At 55.8% G+C, this 20,651-nt stretch overlaps 2 protein-coding genes across 2 annotated transcripts in view; one reads left to right on the forward strand and one right to left on the reverse strand.

The window, feature by feature from the left end:
- On the forward strand, window positions 1-9,449 carry CFAP73 (cilia and flagella associated protein 73). The gene is made up of 8 exons (XM_030821449.1): window positions 1-56; window positions 2,043-2,148; window positions 2,922-3,026; window positions 3,350-3,550; window positions 4,555-4,776; window positions 5,401-5,559; window positions 7,781-7,869; window positions 8,874-9,449. The coding sequence occupies exons 1-7, from the start codon at window positions 1-3 to the stop codon at window positions 7,856-7,858; spliced, it is 927 nt and encodes a 308-aa protein (XP_030677309.1). The 3' UTR covers window positions 7,859-7,869; window positions 8,874-9,449.
- Window positions 8,665-20,651, reverse strand: part of DDX54 (DEAD-box helicase 54) — a 26,630-nt gene continuing 14,643 nt past the window's right edge. Inside the window, exons 12-20 of the mRNA XM_003274423.4 lie at window positions 19,737-19,871; window positions 15,787-16,017; window positions 15,629-15,702; window positions 14,051-14,260; window positions 13,119-13,261; window positions 12,919-13,032; window positions 12,058-12,162; window positions 11,441-11,553; window positions 8,665-9,282 (exon numbers count right to left, since the gene is read on the reverse strand). Of these exons, the coding sequence (XP_003274471.4) occupies window positions 9,050-9,282; window positions 11,441-11,553; window positions 12,058-12,162; window positions 12,919-13,032; window positions 13,119-13,261; window positions 14,051-14,260; window positions 15,629-15,702; window positions 15,787-16,017; window positions 19,737-19,871 (1,358 nt within the window). The 3' untranslated portion in view covers window positions 8,665-9,049. The remainder of the gene's footprint in view (window positions 9,283-11,440; window positions 11,554-12,057; window positions 12,163-12,918; window positions 13,033-13,118; window positions 13,262-14,050; window positions 14,261-15,628; window positions 15,703-15,786; window positions 16,018-19,736; window positions 19,872-20,651) is intronic.

The following is a 20,651-nucleotide window of genomic DNA, read 5'->3' on the forward strand; positions in this document are numbered from 1 at the left end:
ATGGCGGTGCCCTGGGAGGAATATTTCCGACTGGCTTTGCAAGAGAAACTGTCTATGTGAGTGGGACGTAGAGGCAGGGAGGGCTAGAAGGAGGGCGGGAATGCGTGGGCTGGCCCACCCCTTCTTCCTCACCTCCTGGGTCCTGGCTTTGGGCAGATCATAGTGGGGGTTATTGTCCCCACTTCACAGAGGAGGAAACTGAGGCTCAGGGAGAAACCGAGACATCACCATGGTCTCTGGGATTGTTACTGATCCCCCACCCCTAGCTGACATCCGGCTGAGATTAAATCATTCAAACCAAGGTGGGAAGGAATTATTCTATGAAATCCTGCTCCCCAATCCACCCCCAAAACTGCATTTTCAGGAGGAACAGAGGAAGCTTGTTCTGTGCCTCCTTCGTGTTCAGCAGCATGGTCTCAAGTCCCAACCTCAGTATCAGCATCTGTAAAATGGGGAGGGGGGTTTTCTCCTGGACCACGGCTGGGAAAGCCTTGCTGATTACACATTAGTCATTCTTTCTGCTCTCCCTTTCTCCCGGGGCGCTGGACTCCAGAACCCCACTGCCTCCTGGGCCTCTCCCTGCAGAGGTCTCAGGCATCTCGGGCTTGGCCGTAGTAGGGAGCTGGTCTCCCCCACCCGACCTGCTCTCCTGCGGCCTGCCCTGGCAGTAACATCCTTCCGGCTCCTGGGGTCACCTCTGACCCCTTTCTCACTCCCCTCCCCACTCCATCAGTTCTGCTCTCACCTCCCGCCACTGCTGCCCTGCTCAGAACCACACTATCTCTGGAATATCCCGTGGCCCCACCGCTGGTCTCCTGCAGCTGCCCACTGTTCTTGCTCCTCACAGCAGCCAGAAAGACCCCTCCTCTGCCCAAAACACCCCCTCCGCTCCCACTTCACTTAGAGTCAAGGCCGAAGTCTCCACTCGCCGTGGCCCACCGCAATTGGATTCTCAGCTCCTCCCTGTTCCCAATTCCCATCTTTTTCCTCCTCCCTCCCTCCTCTGCAGCCACCCTAGCCACACCAGGGTCCTAGAATCTGTTCCCTGGAGATGTCCACGTGGCTTGCTCCCTCTTCTCCTCCAGGTCTCTGCTCAGATGCCACCTCCTCCCTGTTGAAAGTTTCCTTTAGTCTGCTTAATTTTTCATCTCAGTGCCTACCATGTCCTGGCATTCTTTATGATTATTATTTATTAGCTTGATTTTCTGTGGCTCCCAGCAGAATGCCAGCTCACGAGGGAACAGGGATTTTTGTCTGTCCTGTTCACAGCTGCACCCCCAGTGCCTACAAGGGTGCCTGGCCCAGAGTAGGTGCTCAGGACAATTTGTTCGATGAATAAAGAATTCAATCCCAGCACTTTGGGATGCCAAGGCAGGCGGATCACATGAGGTCAGGAGTTCGCGACCAGCCTGGCCAACATGGTGAAACCCCATCTCTACTAAAAATACAAAAAGTAGCTGGGCATGGTGGCATGTGCCTGTAATCCCAGCTACTTGGGAGGCTGAGGCAGGAGAATTGCTTGAACCTGGAAGGCGGGAGGTTGCAGTGAGCCAAGATCCGTGCCACTGCACTCCAGCCTGAATGACAGAGCAAGACTCCATCTCAAAAAATATATAATAATAATAATAATAATTCAACCAGATGTGGTGGCTTATGCCTGTAATCCCAACATTTTGGGAGGCTGAGGCAGGAGGATTGCTTGAGTCCACGAGTTCAAGACCAGCCTGGGCAATAAAGCGAGACCTCATCTTTACAAAAATAAAAAAATAAAAATTAGCCAGGTGTGGTGGCACATGCCTGCAGTCCCAGCTACTCAAGAGACAAGATGGGAGGATTGCTTAAGCCCAGGAGTGAGCTATGATTATACCACTGCACTCCAGCCTGGGTGACAAAGCAAGACCCAAAACTAAGTCTCAAAAAAAAAAAAAAAAAATTAAACAGCCAGCTAATGGTGGCTAATGGGGCACTCCAGACACAGTGGTGAGATGTGGGGCCCTGAAACATGCTTCCTTCACCCCCACCTCCTACTTGAGCCTCTTCAGAAAGCGGCCAGAGCAGGCTGAGGATTACGTCCCACCAGTGCTGCGTCTCCTGGAGAAGAGGCAAGAGCTGGTAGATGCAGACCAGGCCCTGCAGGCCCAGAAGGAGGTGAGCCCCCACTACTGTAACGAGGTGGTGAGCCAGCAGACGGGAAGTGATGGAGCAAATTTATTAGTGGCAAGGTCTGAGACAAGTCATGTCACCGCTCCAAGCCTTGATTTCCTCATCTGTCAAATGGGGATCAAATAAGACCAGTCGTTGGTGCAAATAAATGTGTGTGCATTGAGCATGTGCTGGGCACTGCATTAAGACCTGGAGGTCTTACGATTGTCCCTGCCCTTGTGGGGCTCACAGTCTAGAGAGGAAAACAGATAAGTGTTCAGGTGGTGACTGCTACAGGGAAGAAGCACTGGACAGGGGCTGTGGGAGCCCAGAAGAAGTCCCTATCTCCCCATGGGGGTGGTCAAGGAGGGCTTCCTGGAGGAAGTGATGTCTTGGGGATTGCTGAAGGGCAAGTCGGCTTATCCAGCAAAGGCGAAAGAGATGAGGAAGGAAAAACAGGCAGAGGAAAACCATACACAAAGACTGGTTGGAAGGCAAGAACCAAACACAGGTGGTTGAGTGCCTGGAAGACAGAGTATGGGAGGAGAGAGGGTAAGATGAGGCCTGAGGGAAGGGCAGGGACACTGGCATTCCAGGGCTGGAGGAGGTGTTTGGGCTTCATCCCTGGGTGATGGGAGCACTGCATTAAGACCGGATGGGTTGAGCAGGGAGCAGCCACAGATCAGGGACAACAGGTGGAAGGGGTGAGGTGTGAACCTGAGAGCATGGGAGGACCCGGACCCCCAAACTCACACAGACAATCCACTCCTCACCCCCAGGTGTTCCGCACCAAGATGGCAGCCCTGAAACAGCGCTGGGAACAGCTGGAACAAAAGGAGCGGGAGTTAAAGGGATCGTTCATCCGCTTCGACAAGTTTTTGCAGGTAGGTGGAGCCTCCTGGGGGGGAGGCGGGGCCTATGAGTAGCAGCTCACACCCCCATAGGGGCCCGGCAGGTAACAAAAAGAAAAGAAATGGTTTTCGTCATGCAAAAGGAAACGGCGGGAAACACACACGCACTGCCTGAAGCAGCCGATTTAAAAAAAAAAAAAAAGCTGGAAGGGGAGTGGGGTGAACAGCCAGCTTCCGAGCCAGGCCTGCTGGCCGCCCCTGGTTTTGCGAGCGAATGTCAGGGCAGGATGGAGGTGCCGAACTCCCCGCCAGCTCCTGAGTCCTGAAGGTCGCCTTCTCCCCACCGTACTCCCCAGGACTCCGAGGCCCGGCGCAATCGCGCGCTGCGGAGGGCGGCGGAGGAGCGGCACCAGGCGGGCAGTCGGGAGGCTGAGGCCCTGCGTCTGCGGACCCAGCTCGAGGAGCTACGGCAGGAACGCGCGCGGCTGCAGCGCAGGCTTAAGCGCCTGGAGCCCTGCGCGCGCCTGCTGGAGCAAGCGCTGGAGCTGCTGCCCGGGGTGAGTCCGGGGCAGGAGGCTGGGAGCTCGGCGCCACCGCGCGGCGCTGAGTGGCTCGGGGACGGCTTCGGACCGGCGAACTACTGGAGCGTTGAACTACTGGAGTTGTTGGCATGCATGCCAAGAACTATCACTTATGGAGCACTCGCTGTATGCCAGGGATACGCTTTGGTTTTTGTGGTTGTTAGTTTTGGAGTTTTTTTGAGACAGTGTCTCGCTTTGTCACCAGGCTGGAGTGCATTGGCGCTATCACGGCTCACTGCAGCCTCGACTTCCTGGGCTCAAGGGATCTTCCAGCCTCTGCCTCCCAAGTAGCTGGGACCACAGGCGCACGCCACCACGCCTAGCTATTTTTTAAATTATTATTTTTAGTAGAGATGGTGGTCTCGCTATGTTGCCCAGGCTGCTTTCGAACTCCTGGGCTCAAGCGATCCTGCCATCTCGGCTCCCAAAGTGCTGGGATTACAGGTGTGAGCCACCGCCCACGTTTTGTTCTTGAACCCTCCCCAAAGTCCAGTGAAGTGAGTCCTGTTATTGTCAACTGTCAACCCCATTTTACAGATAGGAGAACTGAAGATTCAGAAAGTTAACTCTGGCCGGGCGCGGTGGCTCACGCCTGTAATCCCAACACTTTGGGAGGCCAAGGCGGGAGGATTGCTTGAAGCGAGGAGTTCGAGACCAGTCTGGGTAACATAGAGTGACACCTGTCTCTACAAAAAATTAGCCGGGCGTGGTGGCGTGTGACTATAGTCTCAGCTACTTTGGAGCGGAGATGTGAGGATCGCTTGAGCCCAGGAGTTCGAGATGATAGTGAGCTATGATCGCACCACTGCACTCCAGCCCAGGTGACAGAGCGAGACCTTGTCTCTAACAAATGGAGGTTGACATTTAAGTCACTTTCCAGAAAGATTATTCCAATAATAAGGAACGCTGGCGGCCAGGTGGGATGGAAAGGGTAAGGGACTGCAGGCGCTTGTGAGTCCCTTCCCCGCCCCCGACTCTAGTTCCAAGAGGTCTCGGAGCTGGTGGCGCGCTTCGACGGCCTGGCCGAGACGCAGGCGGCGCTGAGGCTCAGGGAGCGCGAGCGGCTCGCGGAGCTGGAGGCGGCGCGAGCACGGCTGCAGCAGCTGCGGGACGCCTGGCCGGACGAGGTGCTCGCACAGGGCCAGCGGCGGGCACAGCTGCAGGAGCGCCTGGAGGCTGCCAGGGAGCGTACGCTGCAGTGGGTACGGCCCAGCCTAGGTGGGGGGCGCTCCGGACCCCAGGCTTCCACAGCCGGGCGGGGAGGAGCGCCAGGGCTGTTGAGGACCAACGGGGCAATGCTTACCCCAGAGGGTCCGCTGCACTAAGGAGGGGAATCTCAGGCATCACCGAGCCCTTTCGGGCACGAGGCCCCGCCCCATCCGCCGGCTGGAGGCTCCTGCACCCCTCTCCCGAGAGCACCTGGCTGCCTGACTGGCAGAGGTGGATGAGAAGAATGCCGGGCGCGGTGGCTCGTGCCTGTAATCCCAACACTTTGGGAGACCGAGAGGGGCGGATCACCTCAGGTCATGAGTTCGAGACCAGCCTGGCCGACATGGTGAAACCCTGTCTCTACTAAAAATACAAAAATTAGCCAGGTCCACTGGCGGGCGCCTGTAGACCCAGCTACTTGGGAGGCTGAAGGAGGAGAATCGCTAGTTTCCGGGAGCCGGCGGTTGCAGTGAGCTGAGATCAAGCCACTGCACTCCAGCCTGGGCGACAAAGATAGACTCCATCTCAAAAAGAAAAAAAAAAAAGGTGGCTGGGAAGAGGGGGCAGCCTGCCTTGGGCCAGTTGCCATAATTGGGCGTGGGGCGGGTGTTCTCCAGGAATCCAAGTGGATTCAGATTCAGAATACAGCAGCGGAGAAGACTCTGCTCCTGGGACGCAGCAGGATGGCCGTGCTCAACCTGTTCCAGCTAGTGTGCCAGCATCAGGGGCAGCCGCCCACCCTGGACATTGAGGACACGGAGGGACAGCTAGAGCAGGTGAGGGCCCCTCTTTATGGCACCTCCAGCCCCCAAACACTCCCTCTTTGGAAAAATGAGGTACCTAAAACCCCACAGTTAGTGACACCTTCTCTGGGTTAAGCATGGCCCTCTAAGGTCAGAGCCCTTGCCCCAGACGTGGCTCGATCGCTGCACAGGCACCCGGTCTAGGATGGATTCCTGGGTGCATCTTGGCTCTCATAGTGGCCAGAAGAAAGCCATGCCCTTCTCTGCGACAAAGCTAGACTCCATCTCAAAAAGAAAAAAAAAAAAAGTGGCTGGTCTCAATGCCCTCCCTCTACCAGGAAGGCCAGGGTTTGTGCTGAGTCTTTCTTTTCTCGCAGGATCCAACAGCCCACACGTGTCAACACCTGTAAAAAAATCATGAGGTCCAGACTCGCCCTTCATTCATCTCTGGCCCTCTGGCTCCCTGCTTCCTGCACAGAGAGGCCTCAGCTTCCACAGGGAGGGTGAGGGTGGGGTTAGGCTGAGTTGTGCAGTGTAGAATGTGACAAAGGTTTTTTTTTTTTTTTTTTTTTTTTTGAGACAGAGTCTAGCTCTGTCACCTAGGCTGGAGTGCAGTGACACGATCTCAGCTCACTGCAACCTCTGCCTCCTGGCGATTCTCCTACCTCAGCCTCTCGAGTAGTTGGAATTACAGGCACACACCACGACACCCGGCTAATTTTGTATTTTTAGTAGAAATGGGGTTTCACCATGTTGGCCAGGCTGGTCTCGAACTCGAACTCCCAACCTCAAGTTATCCTCCTGCCTCAGCCTCCCAAAGTGCTAGGATTACAGGTGTGAGCCACAGCACCCAGCGTAACATAGGTTTACAATGGAGAGAGATTTCAGACTTCAAATACTTCTTTTGTTTCTAGTGGGTATACCCAAAGCATGGCCCCTTTGAGAAGTGGAGGCAAAGTAAAGGTGTAGCAGGACGAGCCACAGACAAAACTCCTCAGACACTGGATTAAAGAAGGAAGAGGTTTTTATTCGGCCGGGAGCTCGGCTCTTAAGACGCGAGTCTGCCAACGCTCCCAGCCGAATAAAAACCTCTTCCTTCTTTAATCTGGTGTCTGAGGAATTTTGTGTTAATCCGATGTCTGAGGAGTTTTGTCTGTGGCTCGTCCTGCTACAAAGGGAGGCATCCCACCTTTTCCCCAACCCATTCCCATTCCTGTTCTGCCCAATGGCCAGGATTCCAACCTAATGCCAAGATCTGGGTCCTGGGAATCCGCTTCGCCCCTCCTAGTTGGTAGAATGCATCGATGCCACTATTCTTCCAAGCCTGGCCTGTTACCTGGTTACCTTGTGGCACCTGAGACTAGCAGAAACACAGGCTTGATATAAACAGGCAAAAGTCAGTGCCTTTTCTTTTAGTCCAACTGGAGTAGTGGAAATTAAGAAGAAATAAAATCTGTAACCGGTTGTAATCAATTAGTTGTGAACACCACTGCACTAGGACCAGACCATCTCTTTTCAAAATCAACTCTCTGCCCCTGTCAAAGAGAAAGGCTCCATGGAGGGACATTAGGCCTTTTCCCACCTCCCCTAACACACCCTGGCCTCCAGGCCTGGGACTCACTGTCCTGCAGCTGCCAGAATTCAGTAACAGCTTCATTTGTTCATTGCATTGTCATTATTTTTCCAGTTACCCCCTAGTTATGACAAGGGGGTAACTATTTTTTTCCATTTTTGGTGGAGATAAAAAGTTTCCTTCTCAGCTGTTGATATGGTGATGAATATGAGGGGGAGTCCACAGATGGTTGTGAGTTCACCCTCAAGTTCTAGTTTTCACAATGGATCCATGGCATTTATTAAGTTCATATTCATAAAGAAGTTAATTAAAACAACATAAAGAGTCACCCATGGAGATAAGAGTAGATCACAAACCAATGAATATGACTGATCCAGTTACAAGAAAATAAAGCTGATGGATGCAAACGAAAATACTAATTGGATAGTACAGGTGACAGCATCGAGGAAGCTGTGAAGGTGTCTGCTCACGCAGCAGTTGGAAAGGTTGGCCTGAGGCTTTCAAAACCCAGAACGGTTTAGGATCTCAGTCACCACCTCTGGGAACCACCAGCATTGCTGTTCTTTTAATGAGGGGGTCTCCAGTCCCTGCCCTGCATTTCGGCCTCCCCGTGTGTTGAGGGGTGGGGGCTGGACAGTGGCTCTGGGGCTGGGATGTGACTTCGTGTTGGGCCCCCCCCAGGTGAAGCTGTTCATGCAGGACCTCTCCGCCATGCTGGCCGGCCTGGGTCAGGCTGAGCCTGCGGCCCCTGCCTCCTAGCCCTGACCCAGGTGAGCAGCGGGAGAGGGGACCCCCCGAGAGACCCTGGGATAGGAGGGCCCACATTTCCAATGGGGTGTGGACTGAGTGGCTCTTCCTGAATCCGTTTCCTCATTGGGAAGATGGGAGAGCTGTGCCTGATCAGAGTGCTGTGGGCCTGCCATGAGGGGCACATACCAAGCACTCCATAAATGCAGGCCCTGATGAGGAGGTGATGGGAAGGTCAAGGGGCTGTGTGGGGCAGCTGCCTCTAAAAGGAGATCAGACCAGGCCCTCGTGCCAGGGTGGTTGGGGCACGACAAAAGCTCTTTGTCAGGTCTCAGAACAGGGTCCATGCTAGATGAGAGATCACCAAGTCCCCTCCACTATGGACTCTGCCAGGTGAGGGGCCCAGCCTGAGAATCCAGCTCCTGGGGCCGCCCTTGATCTTCTCAGAACCTCAAACGGGGTGGGTGGCGAGAAGACAGAGGGCAGGCCAGGTTCTCACCTCCAGGTTTGGAGGGGCCGTGTTAACCTCTTCATAGCCAGAGGGGAGCAGCTGTGCCCTTGCCCCCTGGGCTGCACATCCTGTTCCCCTCCCCCAACCCACTCCCAGCTGCAACCATGTCCAGTGGGAGGAAGGGGGACCAACTCCCACCTCTGGCACCTGGCTTGTGCTCTGAGCTTCACTTTCCTCATCGCTAAATGGACAAGGCAGCAGAACTTGCCCTCAGGAGACCCGCAACTCCTCTGCCACATTAGCTGGGATTTTAGTACCCGGGTCTCTCCATTCCAACTCCCCAAGTAGACCACACTCCTGGCCACCAGCAGTGCTCAATAAAGATTTATTACATTAAAAATTCCATCGCCAAACCCTGAGACACTCAGGGCTCTGACCGGTGCAGCCATGACCTCTGAACCCAGAACACATGGAAGCAGCAGCAGCTGAGTTGCCAACTCAGGTCTTGGCCTGCCTGGCTTTGCTGGCGAACTCCTACACACCCTTCAGGGCCCTGCTCAAATGTCTCTGTCTTAGGCTGACGCAGCTGCTGCCCTTCTGTGGCCATACAGTGCTCCTTTTCACGGATGATGGCTCCTGCAGGGAGTGCCCCCAGTGCCCAGCACAGGGCCAGGCACACAGTGGTGCACGGGAACGTCTGCTGATGTCCACCCTAAGGCCAATCAAGGAGCCACGGGGCTGGGTCCTGGTCCTCACATCCTCTTCCGCATCTTGCCCTTTTTGGAGCGGGCACCCCGGCCGAAGGCACCCTGCTGCAGCTCCTGGACGCGGCGGCGGTTGCGGGCAGAGAGCTGCTTGAGGCCACCACGCTGCAGGAAGCGCAGCTTCTGGGCCCGGCGCCGCTGCTTCAGGATCTGCTGCTTGGTCTTGAGTTCCGGGCGGACGCGGCCTGCAGGGGTGCCTGGGGCGTGGGACTGGGATGCACCTGCCGGGACAGGGATTCAGGGAGCTCAGCTGTTGGGATCACTCCCAAGATCCCCTCCTCCCAGAAGCTCGCAGACTCCTCCCCTGCCCCTACTCCTGTTCTGTGCTTATTGCTGTGGCCCAGTGTCTGTACACAGTAGGTGGCTAATAAAGTTTTAGGCAGCCTCATGGAGTGGTCAATAACACGGGGCCAGAACTGCTGGGGTTCAAATCCCAGCTGTGACCTCTTGGACCCTGGACAAGAAGTTAACGGCTCTGTGCCTCAGTTTTCCCATCTGTGAATTATAAATCACAGCACCTCCCTCATGGGTGAAGAGTAAATGCATTTACATGGTGTAAAGTGCTCAGAATTTCAAGGCCTGTCCCATAGTGAGAGCCTTTTGGGCATGACTGTTACTATTAAAACTTCTCCAACCAAGGAGTGTATGTCTCCACAGCACACCTACTGCACGCCAGGCTCTGAGGCCCCCCATAGTAACCGATACAGACCTCAGCCTCTGTCTCCATGGACACCATGCTCTAGGCTTGTTAAATGAAAAAAGAATGTAGATGAACCTTCCTTTAGGTGGGAGAGGAATCAGAGAAGGCCAGAGAGGGAGAGGGACTTGTCTGAGATCACACAGCAAAGCAGCAGCAGCAGAGGTCAGCAACCCTGCCCCAGCCCGACAGGTGGGCATCAGGTAGTCCATTCTTCTAGTTCTCCGGGAGGCAAGCACCACCCTCCCTGGCTCCCACTAAGCCCTGTGTCCTCCTCCTCCTCCCCATTCATAACAGCAGCCTCCCCAGGGCTCCCAGAGGGATGACCATTAGGGTGGTCCCAGCTGTCTCCAGTGGAGCCAGGGTGACTCGCAGGACCTATCACTTCCAATGAGGACAGCAAAGGAAGAAGAGCTGCTTTCTCCCAAAGCCCACAGGTCGCCTCCCTCTCCCCAGCCCCTGCACGCCCACTGCACGGCACTGCTCGCAGAAGCTGCTGTTTCACCCAGGTAAAAACAGGCTGAGAAGTGAGGTGTGGGTGGTCCCCACCCAGCCATGCTGACAAGGAGACACTCCCACAGATGGGAGAGCTGGAGAGGGAGGAGCCACAGAGAACAGGCCCAGGCAAATGCACACAGGCTCACAGAGACACCCAGGGGAGGCAGTGACCAGCCTCAGGAGGTGGAGGGACACAAGCAGGGGCTAAGGCCATCTGAGAGAGACCCAAGACATGGTCCCAAACTCCCCTCTCCCCAGGGAAGGCCCAGGTGGGAGCCTTTGGCAGCTGGTGACCCAGGTTCAGTCATAGCCCTCATAAGGCACCTGTTTCCCGGCCTGCAAAATGGGTATTCGCAGTCACCTTGCCTCCCAGGTCATGTGTGGCCTTCCAGGATAGAGCCTGCCTGCACCCAGCAAGTGGGAGCCCCTCCCTGACAACAGCCCTTAAGCACAGGCTCTGGCAGACAGAGCCGGCTTCAAATCCACCTTTGCCTGTTACTGGCTGAGGGACCCAGGCCAGATCGAAGAGGTCCAAGTCCTCAGATGACCAAATGTACCACTTGCCAACCCACATTTCAAGGAAGTATCTTCCTCAACATCCCCGGTGATCGCCTCCTCCCGGAACCAAAGCTGCTTCTGACTGCGTCTTTGGTGACATGAACTTCCCCACAGCATTGCTAAAAAGAACGTCACTCTTGAGGATGCCACAGGGAATCAATTCATGCTCACTCTGTCAGGTTGAACCACATGCAAATGCCATTTTTGCAGGTGAAAATGGCCCATGTAGCAGCATTCGCACAAGGTTCCACCTCCCGAGTTCTCTAGGATTTTAGACAATTGGCTTAATTAGGTGAACAGGGCATCTACCAGAAGTTATCCCTGTGGCTTCATCTGTGAAGTGGAAGGGGGTCGGGGACAAGGCACCTGAGGGGCATGGCGCTTCTCAGCGCCTGTCAGGCGGTGCTCGTGACCATCAGAGGCCGGAACAGTAGGAAGGGGGAACCTGTGGGTGTGGGGGTTGGGTGGGGGGATCACGGAGGGACCCAGGGTTTTGGCAGCATACCCCAACACACCCAGCTCTGGGGCTCTGCAGTAGCCCTTGCACCTGTGCCTCAGCGTTACACTAATCTGACCATAACTGCTCTGCCTACCTGTGCACCCACACTCCCCATCCTGGCTCTCACCTCGGCCACGGCCTCGCTTCCCACCTCTTCGCTCTGGGTCTCGCCGGTCAGATGCCCCTTCTTCGTCCGAGTCACGATCATCAATTTTCTGTTTCTGTTTCCACTTCTGATAGCTGGGAAACCTCGTTAAGGAAGCTGCGTGAAGCCCCTGGGATGGGAGAAGGCTCCTCCCCACACTGCCCCAGCAGACAGAGTTCCGTTATCCCAGCCGCAGCTGAAGCTGCTCGGCCCCGCCCCCAGCACACAGGTCCCACTTATTGGAGATGCTGTTGCTGAAGCTGCTCGGCCCCGCCCCCAGCACCAGGTCCCACTTATTGGAGATGCGGCTGCTGAAGCTGCTGGGCCCGCCCCCAGCACAGGCCCCACTTATTGGAGATGCTGCTGCTGAAGCTGCTGGGCCCCGCCCCCAGCACAGGTCCCACTAGTTGGAGATGCTACTGCTGAAGCTGCTCGGCCTCGCCCCCAGCACCAGGTCCCACCTACTGGGGATGCGGCTGCTTAAGCCGCTCAGCCCCGCCCCCTCCTCCCCACCCCCGCCCCCAGGTCCCACTTAATTGAAGCTGCTGCTGCTGAAGCTGCTCGGCCCTGCCCCTCCCCAGCCACGCCCCTCAGGATACAGGTCTCGCTTGTAGGAGCTGCTGATGTAGCGGCCGCTCTCTGTCTTAATCTTCTTCTTGTCTTCCTGTCCTGACTGCCCCACAAACCGCTTCTTCTTACGGTCCCTGCAGGAGAGGGAGTTGGGACGGCTGCCGTGGAGGGAAACGCTTGGAGTGCCGGCTGCTGCTAGGGGCCTGTCTCCTCACCCGACCCTCTTGTCAGGTTGTTGAAGGATTAAAGGAAAGCAGTGCAGCCATGTCTGGCATGCAGTTGGCGCTCAATAAAGGCTTCTTCCCTATCCCTCCTCACCTCTCCCTGCAGTCCAGGTCTCAAAAGGGAGTGTGGCGGTCAGAGGACTGCCACCAGCACTGGGGCCTGGCTCAGGGACAAGAGCTTCCTGAAGGGTTTCCAATCCCCTCCCCGTTCCCAGCTGTGACCCTGGGTTGAGTAACATACATTCTCCAGACGCTAGAGTCCTGAACGAATGGGTCCTGAGCCCTGTCTAGAAAGACTTGCCAGCAAAAAGAATAGACGGGGTCAAGATCTCTGTGGTGTGTGATCAAATCAAGGGGACAGCACAGCCAGGGGCCATCACACCTGCTGTGAGTGGTCACCACATGGGGGACAGCCAGGCCATAATCCGGGCTGTGCAGGATCAGATGGGAGTGAGGACGTCAGGGAGCTCACCCTGCCTGCCGGCATGGAGAGGCTGCTCACTCGTTCACTCACCCCGAGCATGGAGGGAGGGGCGGCTCACTCATTCACTCACCCCGGGCATGGAGGGAGGGGCGGCTCACTCGTTCACTCACCCCGGGCATGGAGGGGCAGCTCAGTCGATCACTCACCCCGAGCATGGAGGGGCGGCTCACTTGATCACTCACCACTTGAGTTGCTGCCGGCCCCTCGTCAGGTTCTGGGCTTCATCCCCCATCAGGTCCAGGACAGCGCCAGCCGCCTGCTGCTCGAAGGCTCCCCCTTCCCTGCTGATGCTCAGGCTGCAGAGGGAGAGTAGGAGACATAATCAAATTGATGGGACCCAGCGGACCCGCCTGCCCCACCCAGGACCCCGCCAGCCACTCACCCCCGCTCGCTGTCAAAGTCCTTGGGCCGGTAGGGGATGTAGAATTCCTGGTCCCGCTGCCGAGCCTCCTCCCTCTGCCTCTTGGCTCCCCTGTTGGGTCCTGACCGCTGCCGCTTCCGGCCCACGACCTCTGAGAAAATGTCCTGGCAGAGCAGGGACCAAGGCCCCGGGTCATGCCTGCCGCCCCCGGGGAGTCCCCGCAGCCTCCCTACCCACCAGCCTGGCCACAGTGAAGGGCCAATGGCTTCTCGGGGACTTTCAAAGCTTCACTTTGCCATTTCTTAGCTGGGTGACAGTGTCTCCTGTGGGACCCTCAGTTTCCTCATCTGCACACACAGTGCAACCCCTGCCTCAGGGACCAGCAGAGGCAGGACAGCTGGGTGAGGAGGAGAGTGCCGGCCGGGGGAGACCCAACTCCCCATTCCAGCTCCGTGCCCCAGGCTGTGTGACAGGCGGCCCGGCCCTTCTCTGTGCCTGGCCTGCTATGAACAACGTGGACTAGGCCAGGGGTCTCCAACTGGTCTTCTTGGCTACTGAACCCTCTGTCCAAACAAAACATGAGAGGGACATCCTGGGGGACACGCAGGCCCAGGACCCACCCACCAGGTGAATGGGACACTTCATGGTCCTCCCTCTGAGTGGAGACCCACACGTCTCACTGCAGAAGCCCTGATGTGTGTGGTGGCTGGTGATGCCCCGAACCCCACTGAGGGTGTCATGTCGTACACAGCTCCTTAGGCTAAAGACCTGGCCCCAGAGTTTTAAACGAGGGATGGTGGACAAGAACCATGCCCCGACTCTGCAGATGGGAAGCTGACTGCATCCACCTCCATCCACTGCTCAAAGATCCTAGGACAGCCTCATGGGCTGCTGGGACTTAGCCACCCCTTCCCCATACCCCAGGTCCAGGGTCCCCAGGGTGGAACCTGTACCTCCACACTCTCTCCCGCCTCCTCCTCCTCCTCCTCCTCAGGCTGCTTCTCCTGCAGTGCTGGGCGGCTCGGGGCTGGGCCCACTGGGCCCTCCTGCTGCTCCTGCCGCCCCTGCTGGAAGCGGGCGACGGCCTTGCGGTCCTTCTGCCGCTTGGCGCGCATCACCTGGCTGCATAGGTCTCGGCTGGAGGCGTTGATCTCAAAGATAGTCTGTGGAGGGGACACCCAGTCCTTTGCCCACTGGCCTCCTACCCCCAACCCCACCCTTACCACTTGGTGGGCTCCCTATGGTTGTTCTTCCCCAAGCCTTCCCCAATGTCCAAGGTGGGCACTCTCATTATCTGCACTTCACAATTAGATAGAAAGACCCAGGCCAGGCGCAGTGGCTCATGCCTGTAATCCCAGCACTTGGGGAGGCTGAGGCGGGCAGATCACCTGAGGTCAGGAGTTCGAGACTAGCCTGGCCAACACGGCGAAACCCCATCTCTGCTAAAAATACAAAAATTAGCCAGGTGTGGTGGTGGGCACCTATAGTCCCAGCCACTTAGGAGGCTGAGGCAGGAGAATCACTTGAACCCAGAAGGCAGAGGTTGCGGTGAGCCGAGATTGCACCACTGCACCCCAGCCTGGGTAACAGAGTGAGACTCCATCTCAAAAACAAAACAAAACAAAACAAAAACATAAAGAGAGACCCAGGCCAGGCACTGTGGCTCACGCCTGTAATCTCAGCACTTTGGGAGGCTGAGGCAGGAGGATCACCTGAGCCCAGGGGTTTGAGACCAGCCTAGGCAACATGGCATGACCTCATCTCTACAAAAACTAAAAAAAATTAGCCGGGTGTGGTGGCATGCACCTGTAGTCCCAGCTACTCAGGAGGCTGAGATAGGAGGATCATTTGAGCCCAGGAGGTCAAGGCTGCAGTAAGCCATGATTGTACCACTGCACTCCAGCCTGGGTGACAAAGCAAGACACTGTTTCAAAAAAAACAAACAAAAACCCAGAGGGTGAGTAACCAGCCCATGGTCACATGCTAGGAAAAACCATAGCTTGTCAACCCAAGTCCATTTGACTTCAAAACCGGTGCTCTTAACCATGACACTCTCTCCAGCTCCTCTCCTGATCCTAGCTGGCGGGCAGGCTTACTCACTCCTGAGTAGGTCTTTCCTTTTGTGCATGCCCTTCCATATGCACAAGATGGGGTGCCTAATGGGAGTCAACAGTTGGGAAGGAGGGAAGGAAGCTCAGGAAAGCCAGCTCTTCAGGCCTCTAACAGACCGGGAGCATGTCACTTCCCCTTGTGAGCCATCTGTAAGTGCTAGGGAATGGCTGCCCCATAGGACCTGCTGTGGGCCAGCAGGGATGGTTCCAGAACAAGGTGCATCTCAAGAGAGGCTGTCAGAGCCAAGGCTGCAGGTTAAGAAGCTATAAGCTCAGATGAAAATCCCTGCTGGGGGTCAGAAGTGCAATCTGAGTCCTGGCACCACTGTTGTCACCGTGTGACCCCAGGCCACAGGCCTTCTGTCTCTAGGCTCCACTGAGCCAGGACTCAGAGCGTGGTCTCCACCTGGCCCCACTTACCGCCCGGGAGCGGTAGTTCTTTATGCTGTCCACCAGCCTCAGCCGCTGCAGCTCCTCCTCCTCAAAACGCGAGCCTGGTAGGAAAGCAGCAAGGTGTGAGGCTGTGGGTGGGGTCAGCAAGGCCCACCTGCCACCCCCTGCCTTGTAGAAGGACTCACTGAAGAGGGGGTGCAGGCCCAGCCCCACAAGGTCCATCTCCTTGGCCCTCTTGATGGACTCGGGTGAGGGCGCCGGGCGCGAGCGCACATACTGCTGCTGGGCGTTGTCGGCGACGCGGGCCAGGCCCCGTAGCTCCAGCGATGCCTCCAGGGTGCTCTGCAGGCCGCTGTCCTCCTCATCCACCACACTCTGTGGCACCCGACCCAGCATGCCGTCCACACCGGCCACACCTGCACGCCACACAGCACCTTGTCAGAGGTCTTTCACTTGGCCCGCCTGTCCACTGCCCAACCACCACTCCTGAGCCTCACCCTGGCCCCTGAATCACAGGTAAATGGCTACAAAATAGTCACTGCAAAGAACACCAGCACTTACGGAGGAGCTAGAGAGCCAGACACTTGAATACACCGACATGGGTCGACAAACTGCGGCCGGCCGGCCAGCTGCCTGCTGCTTCTGGAAATAGCTCTACCGGAGCACAGCTCACTACTTGCTTACGCATGGTCTCCGGCTGTTTCTGCACTACAAGGCCAGGGTTGAAGAGCCACCCTGGATCACACGGCCCACAGAGCCTAGGATATGTACTATCTGGCTCTAAAAAAAAACTTTGTTGGCCAGGCGCGGTGGCTCATGCCTGTAATCTCAGAGTTCTGGGAGGCTGAGGCAGGAGGATCACTTGAGGCCAGGAATTGGAGACCAGCCTGAGCAATGTAGTGACACTCCATGTCTACAATAAATTTTAAAATTAGCCGGGCATGGTGTTGTGCCCCTGTAGTCTCTCAACTACTCAGCGGGTGAGACAGGAGGATCGCTTGAGCCTGGGAGCTCACGGCTGCGGTGAGCCGTGATAGTGCCACTGCACTCCAGCCTGGATGACAGAACAAGACTTTGTCTCTCTTAAAAACAAAAAACAAACATCAGCAACTTTGCTGACTCCAGCATTAGAAATTCAATTTCCATAGCAACCCTGTTCTATAGATAAGAAAACTGAGGCTTAGCGAGGTTCAACTACTACCAGGACTGTCTAATGAGTCAGTTGCAGAGACAGGATTCAATCTAGGCAGAGTCCATACTAACATCAGCGATACTTATGGTAATAAGTAACAGCAACAGTTAAGAGCAGAGGATGCCGGGGACAGAGGCTTACTATGTGTAAGCACTGTGCTGAGTCCATCATCATCATCTCTTTTACCTCACACCAAACCTATGAGGAAAGTACCTGTTTTCTTTTGTTGTCATGTTCTAACTTTTTACTACAAAATATATACAACAGTAAGCCAAGCATGGTGGCTCACACCTGTAACCCCAGCACTTTGGAAGCCAAGGTAGGAGGACTGCTTGAGTGCAGGAGTTCAAGACCAGCCTGGGCAACATAGTGAGACCCCATCTCTACAAAAAATAAAAAAAATTATCCAGGCATGGTGGCACCTGCCTGTATTCCCAGCTCCTCAAGAGGCTGAGGTGGAAGGATTGCCTGAGCCTAGGAGATCAAGGGTGCAGTGAGCTGTGATCATGCCACTATACTCCAGCCTGGGTGACAGAGTGAGCCCCTCTCAAAAAAAAAATAAAATAAAATAAAATAAAAAAGCAAAACAACGAAAGAAAAACAAAAAGCTGAGGGAAGAGTGTGATGGACCTCATGGGCCCATCACCCAGCATTAATTACCAACATTTGGCCAATCTTGCAAGAAAGGCCCTGATGAGTCCATTTTAGAGATTAGGAAACTGAGGCTCCTGGAGGTTTAGAGATTTGCCAAGGGGCACATGGTGAGGGTCAGGGTCGGAAACCAAACCCTGTACTGGGTCAGGAGCCTGCCCTCTTCCCATCTCTCCAGATTAAGCAGGTGCTGGGCCCTGCTGACCCCCGGCTAGCTCTGGAGCAAATGCAGGATGTCTCTCCCTAAAATCTAACTGCACCGGGGGTGGTTTCTGCCTGGACATTGGGGGAGGCTCCTTCCCTCCCTCTGCCCCTCCCACGCCCATGCACAGCTCTCAACCCAGGAGGCTGCAGATCTGTAGAGCCTGTACGGGGCTGCATGCTGCCTCGGGCGCAGGGTCCATTTCCTCCTGCTCCTGCCTGTCACCGGGCCCCTGGGGCTGCCGGGTGGGGCTGTGCTGGTACCTCCCTCCCTTGGCCCTTGCACTCTCGGCTTTGCCCCCAGGAAAATGCTTTGAAATGCCCTTTAGGCACCCGTTCCAATTCACCCGTGTGGCGCCCGACTGAGGCCTCCAACTCCAGTGACTGCACAGGCCGCCCCTCAACCAGCCAGGCCCCGCAGCCCTTTCCTATGCCCTCGCATCTGACCCCAGACTTTCCGCTGTGGTGTCTGCTTTCCAGCTGCCTCCAGGCATGGGCTGGGACACTGCAGGGCCACACAGTCACCTGAGAGGGCCACGGCCTGGACAGAGATCACCACTGGCAGCCAAGAGTGAACAGCTGAGGCGGAGGGGGCCCGGAGCTCTGATGGCTGCGCTCTCTGCTGACTGCTGGCTGGGCTGTCCGGAGGAGGCCGCCTCAGCTCTCTGAGCTTGAGTCTCGGGGCTCTGGGGGGGCCTGAATCTCAGCTCCCCACCTCCCTGCTGTGTGCATGCGGGTAGGCCTGTCAGAGCCATTCTCTCATCTGTGAAGCAGAAGTGATGACAGCCCTCCCTCCAGCACAGACGGACAAATGAGACAAGATGTGTCCAGGGCCTGGGAACCAGCAGGACTGCAGGTGGAGGCCCATAGTTGGAGGCCCACAGATGGAGGCCATGGTGATTGCTATTGTCTGTCCCATGCATTCCCACTCTAGGATGTATACAGAAATGTCCTGTGGGCGGCCGGGCACAGTGGCTCACGCCTGTAATCCCAGCACTTTGGGAGGCCGAGGTGGGCAGATTACCTGAGATCAGGAGTTCAAGACCAGTGTGGCCAACATGGTGAAACCCTGTCTCTACTAAAAATACAAAATTAGCTGGGCGCGGTGGTGTGTGCCTGCAGTCCCAGCTACTCGGGAGGCTGAGGCAGGAGAATCACTTGAACCCAGGACGCGGAGGTTGTGGTGAGCCGAGATCGCGCCATTGCACTCCAGCCTGGGCAACAAGAGTGAAACTCTGTCTCAATAAATAAATAAATAAACAAATAAAAAAAAGTCCTGTGGGCTTGGTCTAAATGAGCCTCAGCCTCTCTCTCCCTCCACTGCGCTCCCCTGAAAACTCAGTCAAGTATAGGGTCACACACTAGATGCCTGCAGGGGCTGGGCAGGCCACACTGACAGGAAGGGGAGGCAGGCAGGGGCTGCAAGGGACCAGGAAGCCTGTCTAACGGGGGTGCCACGGCTTAGCACCCAGATCCAACCGTTTCCCAGTAGATACCAGAAATCCGGATTGTTGTGGGAAATCCTGAGTTTAAAATAGAGGGATTAGCCAGGCACAGTGGCTTGCTTGAGCCCAGGACTTGCAAATTGCAGCAAGCCATGATCGCACCACTGCACTCCAGCCTGAGCCAGAGTAAGACCCCGTCTCATTAAAAAATAAAAGGAATCAGCCGGGCACAGTGACTCACACCTGTAATCCCAGCACTTTGGGAGGTGGGTGAATCACTTGAGGTCAGGAATTCGAGACCAGCCTGGCCAACATGGTGAAACCCTGTCTCTACTAAAAATACAATAAAAAATTAGCCCGGCATGGTGGTGGACATCTATAGCCCCAGCTACTCGGGAGGCTGAGGCAAGAGAATGGCTTGAACTTGGGAGGCAGAGGTTGCCTTGAGCCAAGATCGCACCACTGCACCCACCCTAGGCAACAGAGCGAGACTCTGTCTCAAAAAATAAAACAAAACAAATAAAATACAATAAATAAAAGGAATCATCTTCTCCTGGGGTCAAACCCAGCCCCACCTCCTCCCACAGCCAAAACAGGGCCCATGACCTCCACAGGGACCCCCTAGCCCCACCCAGCCTCCACTCACCTGAGGGCTCCTCAAGGGGTCGGGCGAGGGTGAGGGAGCGGCCCAGGAACAGGTGCAGATCCAGCAGGTAGGGGATTTCATCAGGGGCCACCAAGGAGTAGGCTGTGCCACTTCGGCCAGCCCGAGCCACACGGCCTGCAGCAAGGAGACGTTCAAGCTTAATTAAGCAAAGAAGAAGGACCTGGACCCAGCACGAGTTCCACAGGCCAGACCCTGGGCGGGTGAGCCTGGCCAGGCCTCGAACCTCACACAGCTACTGTCCCCACCTACGCACAGGGAAGTTCAATCCCGTCCTTGGGTTGATCTGTGAGAGTGTGCCCAAGCTGGCACAGTGCTCTGGAGACTAGCAAAAATACAGCAAGGCCCTGCTCAGGAGCATGATCAAAACTCTTCAGTGTCCCCACTTTTGAGAATGCTCCCCAAAGACGCAAAGATTCACACACAACGAGGTTTGCTGTGGCCCTGACTAGGACAGCCCCAAGTTGGAAACTAAAGGCTCAAGGATAGAGGACTGGATAAGTGAATCAGCTGATGGCCACACTGTGGGAATTAAACAGCTCAGGGCCAGGCTGGTGGCTCATGCCTGTAATCACAACACTTTGAGGGGCTGAGGCGGGAGAATCACTTGAGGCCAGGAGTTTGAGAACAGCCTGGGCAAAATAGCAAGACCCCATGTCTACAAAAAAATGAAAATTAGCCAAATGTGGTGGTGTGTGCCTGTAGCCCTAAGTACTTGGGAGGCTGAGCTGGGAGGATTGCTTGAATCTAGGAGTTCAAGCTTATAGTGAGCTATGATCATGCCACTGCACTACAGCCCAAGCAACAGAGTGAGATCCTGGCCCTCTGCTTGTCTGTGTAAATAAAGATTTACTGGAACACAGCCACACTCATTTGTTTATATATTATCTATGTAAA

Source organism: Nomascus leucogenys, chromosome 10, assembly GCF_006542625.1.
Source record: "Nomascus leucogenys isolate Asia chromosome 10, Asia_NLE_v1, whole genome shotgun sequence".
In the NCBI taxonomy this organism is placed as follows: Eukaryota; Metazoa; Chordata; class Mammalia; order Primates; family Hylobatidae; genus Nomascus; species Nomascus leucogenys.

Excerpts from the sequence above, each read along its gene's own strand:
- CFAP73 (XM_030821449.1), top strand. The coding sequence starts at position 1 with ATGGCGGTGCCCTGGGAGGAATATTTCCGACTGGCTTTGCAAGAGAAA. Across the intron at positions 4,777-5,400 it reads GGGAGCGTACGCTGCAGTGG|GAATCCAAGTGGATTCAGAT; the intron begins GTACGGCCCAGC and ends GGTGTTCTCCAG. Across the intron at positions 5,560-7,780 it reads CGGAGGGACAGCTAGAGCAG|GTGAAGCTGTTCATGCAGGA; the intron begins GTGAGGGCCCCT and ends GGCCCCCCCCAG.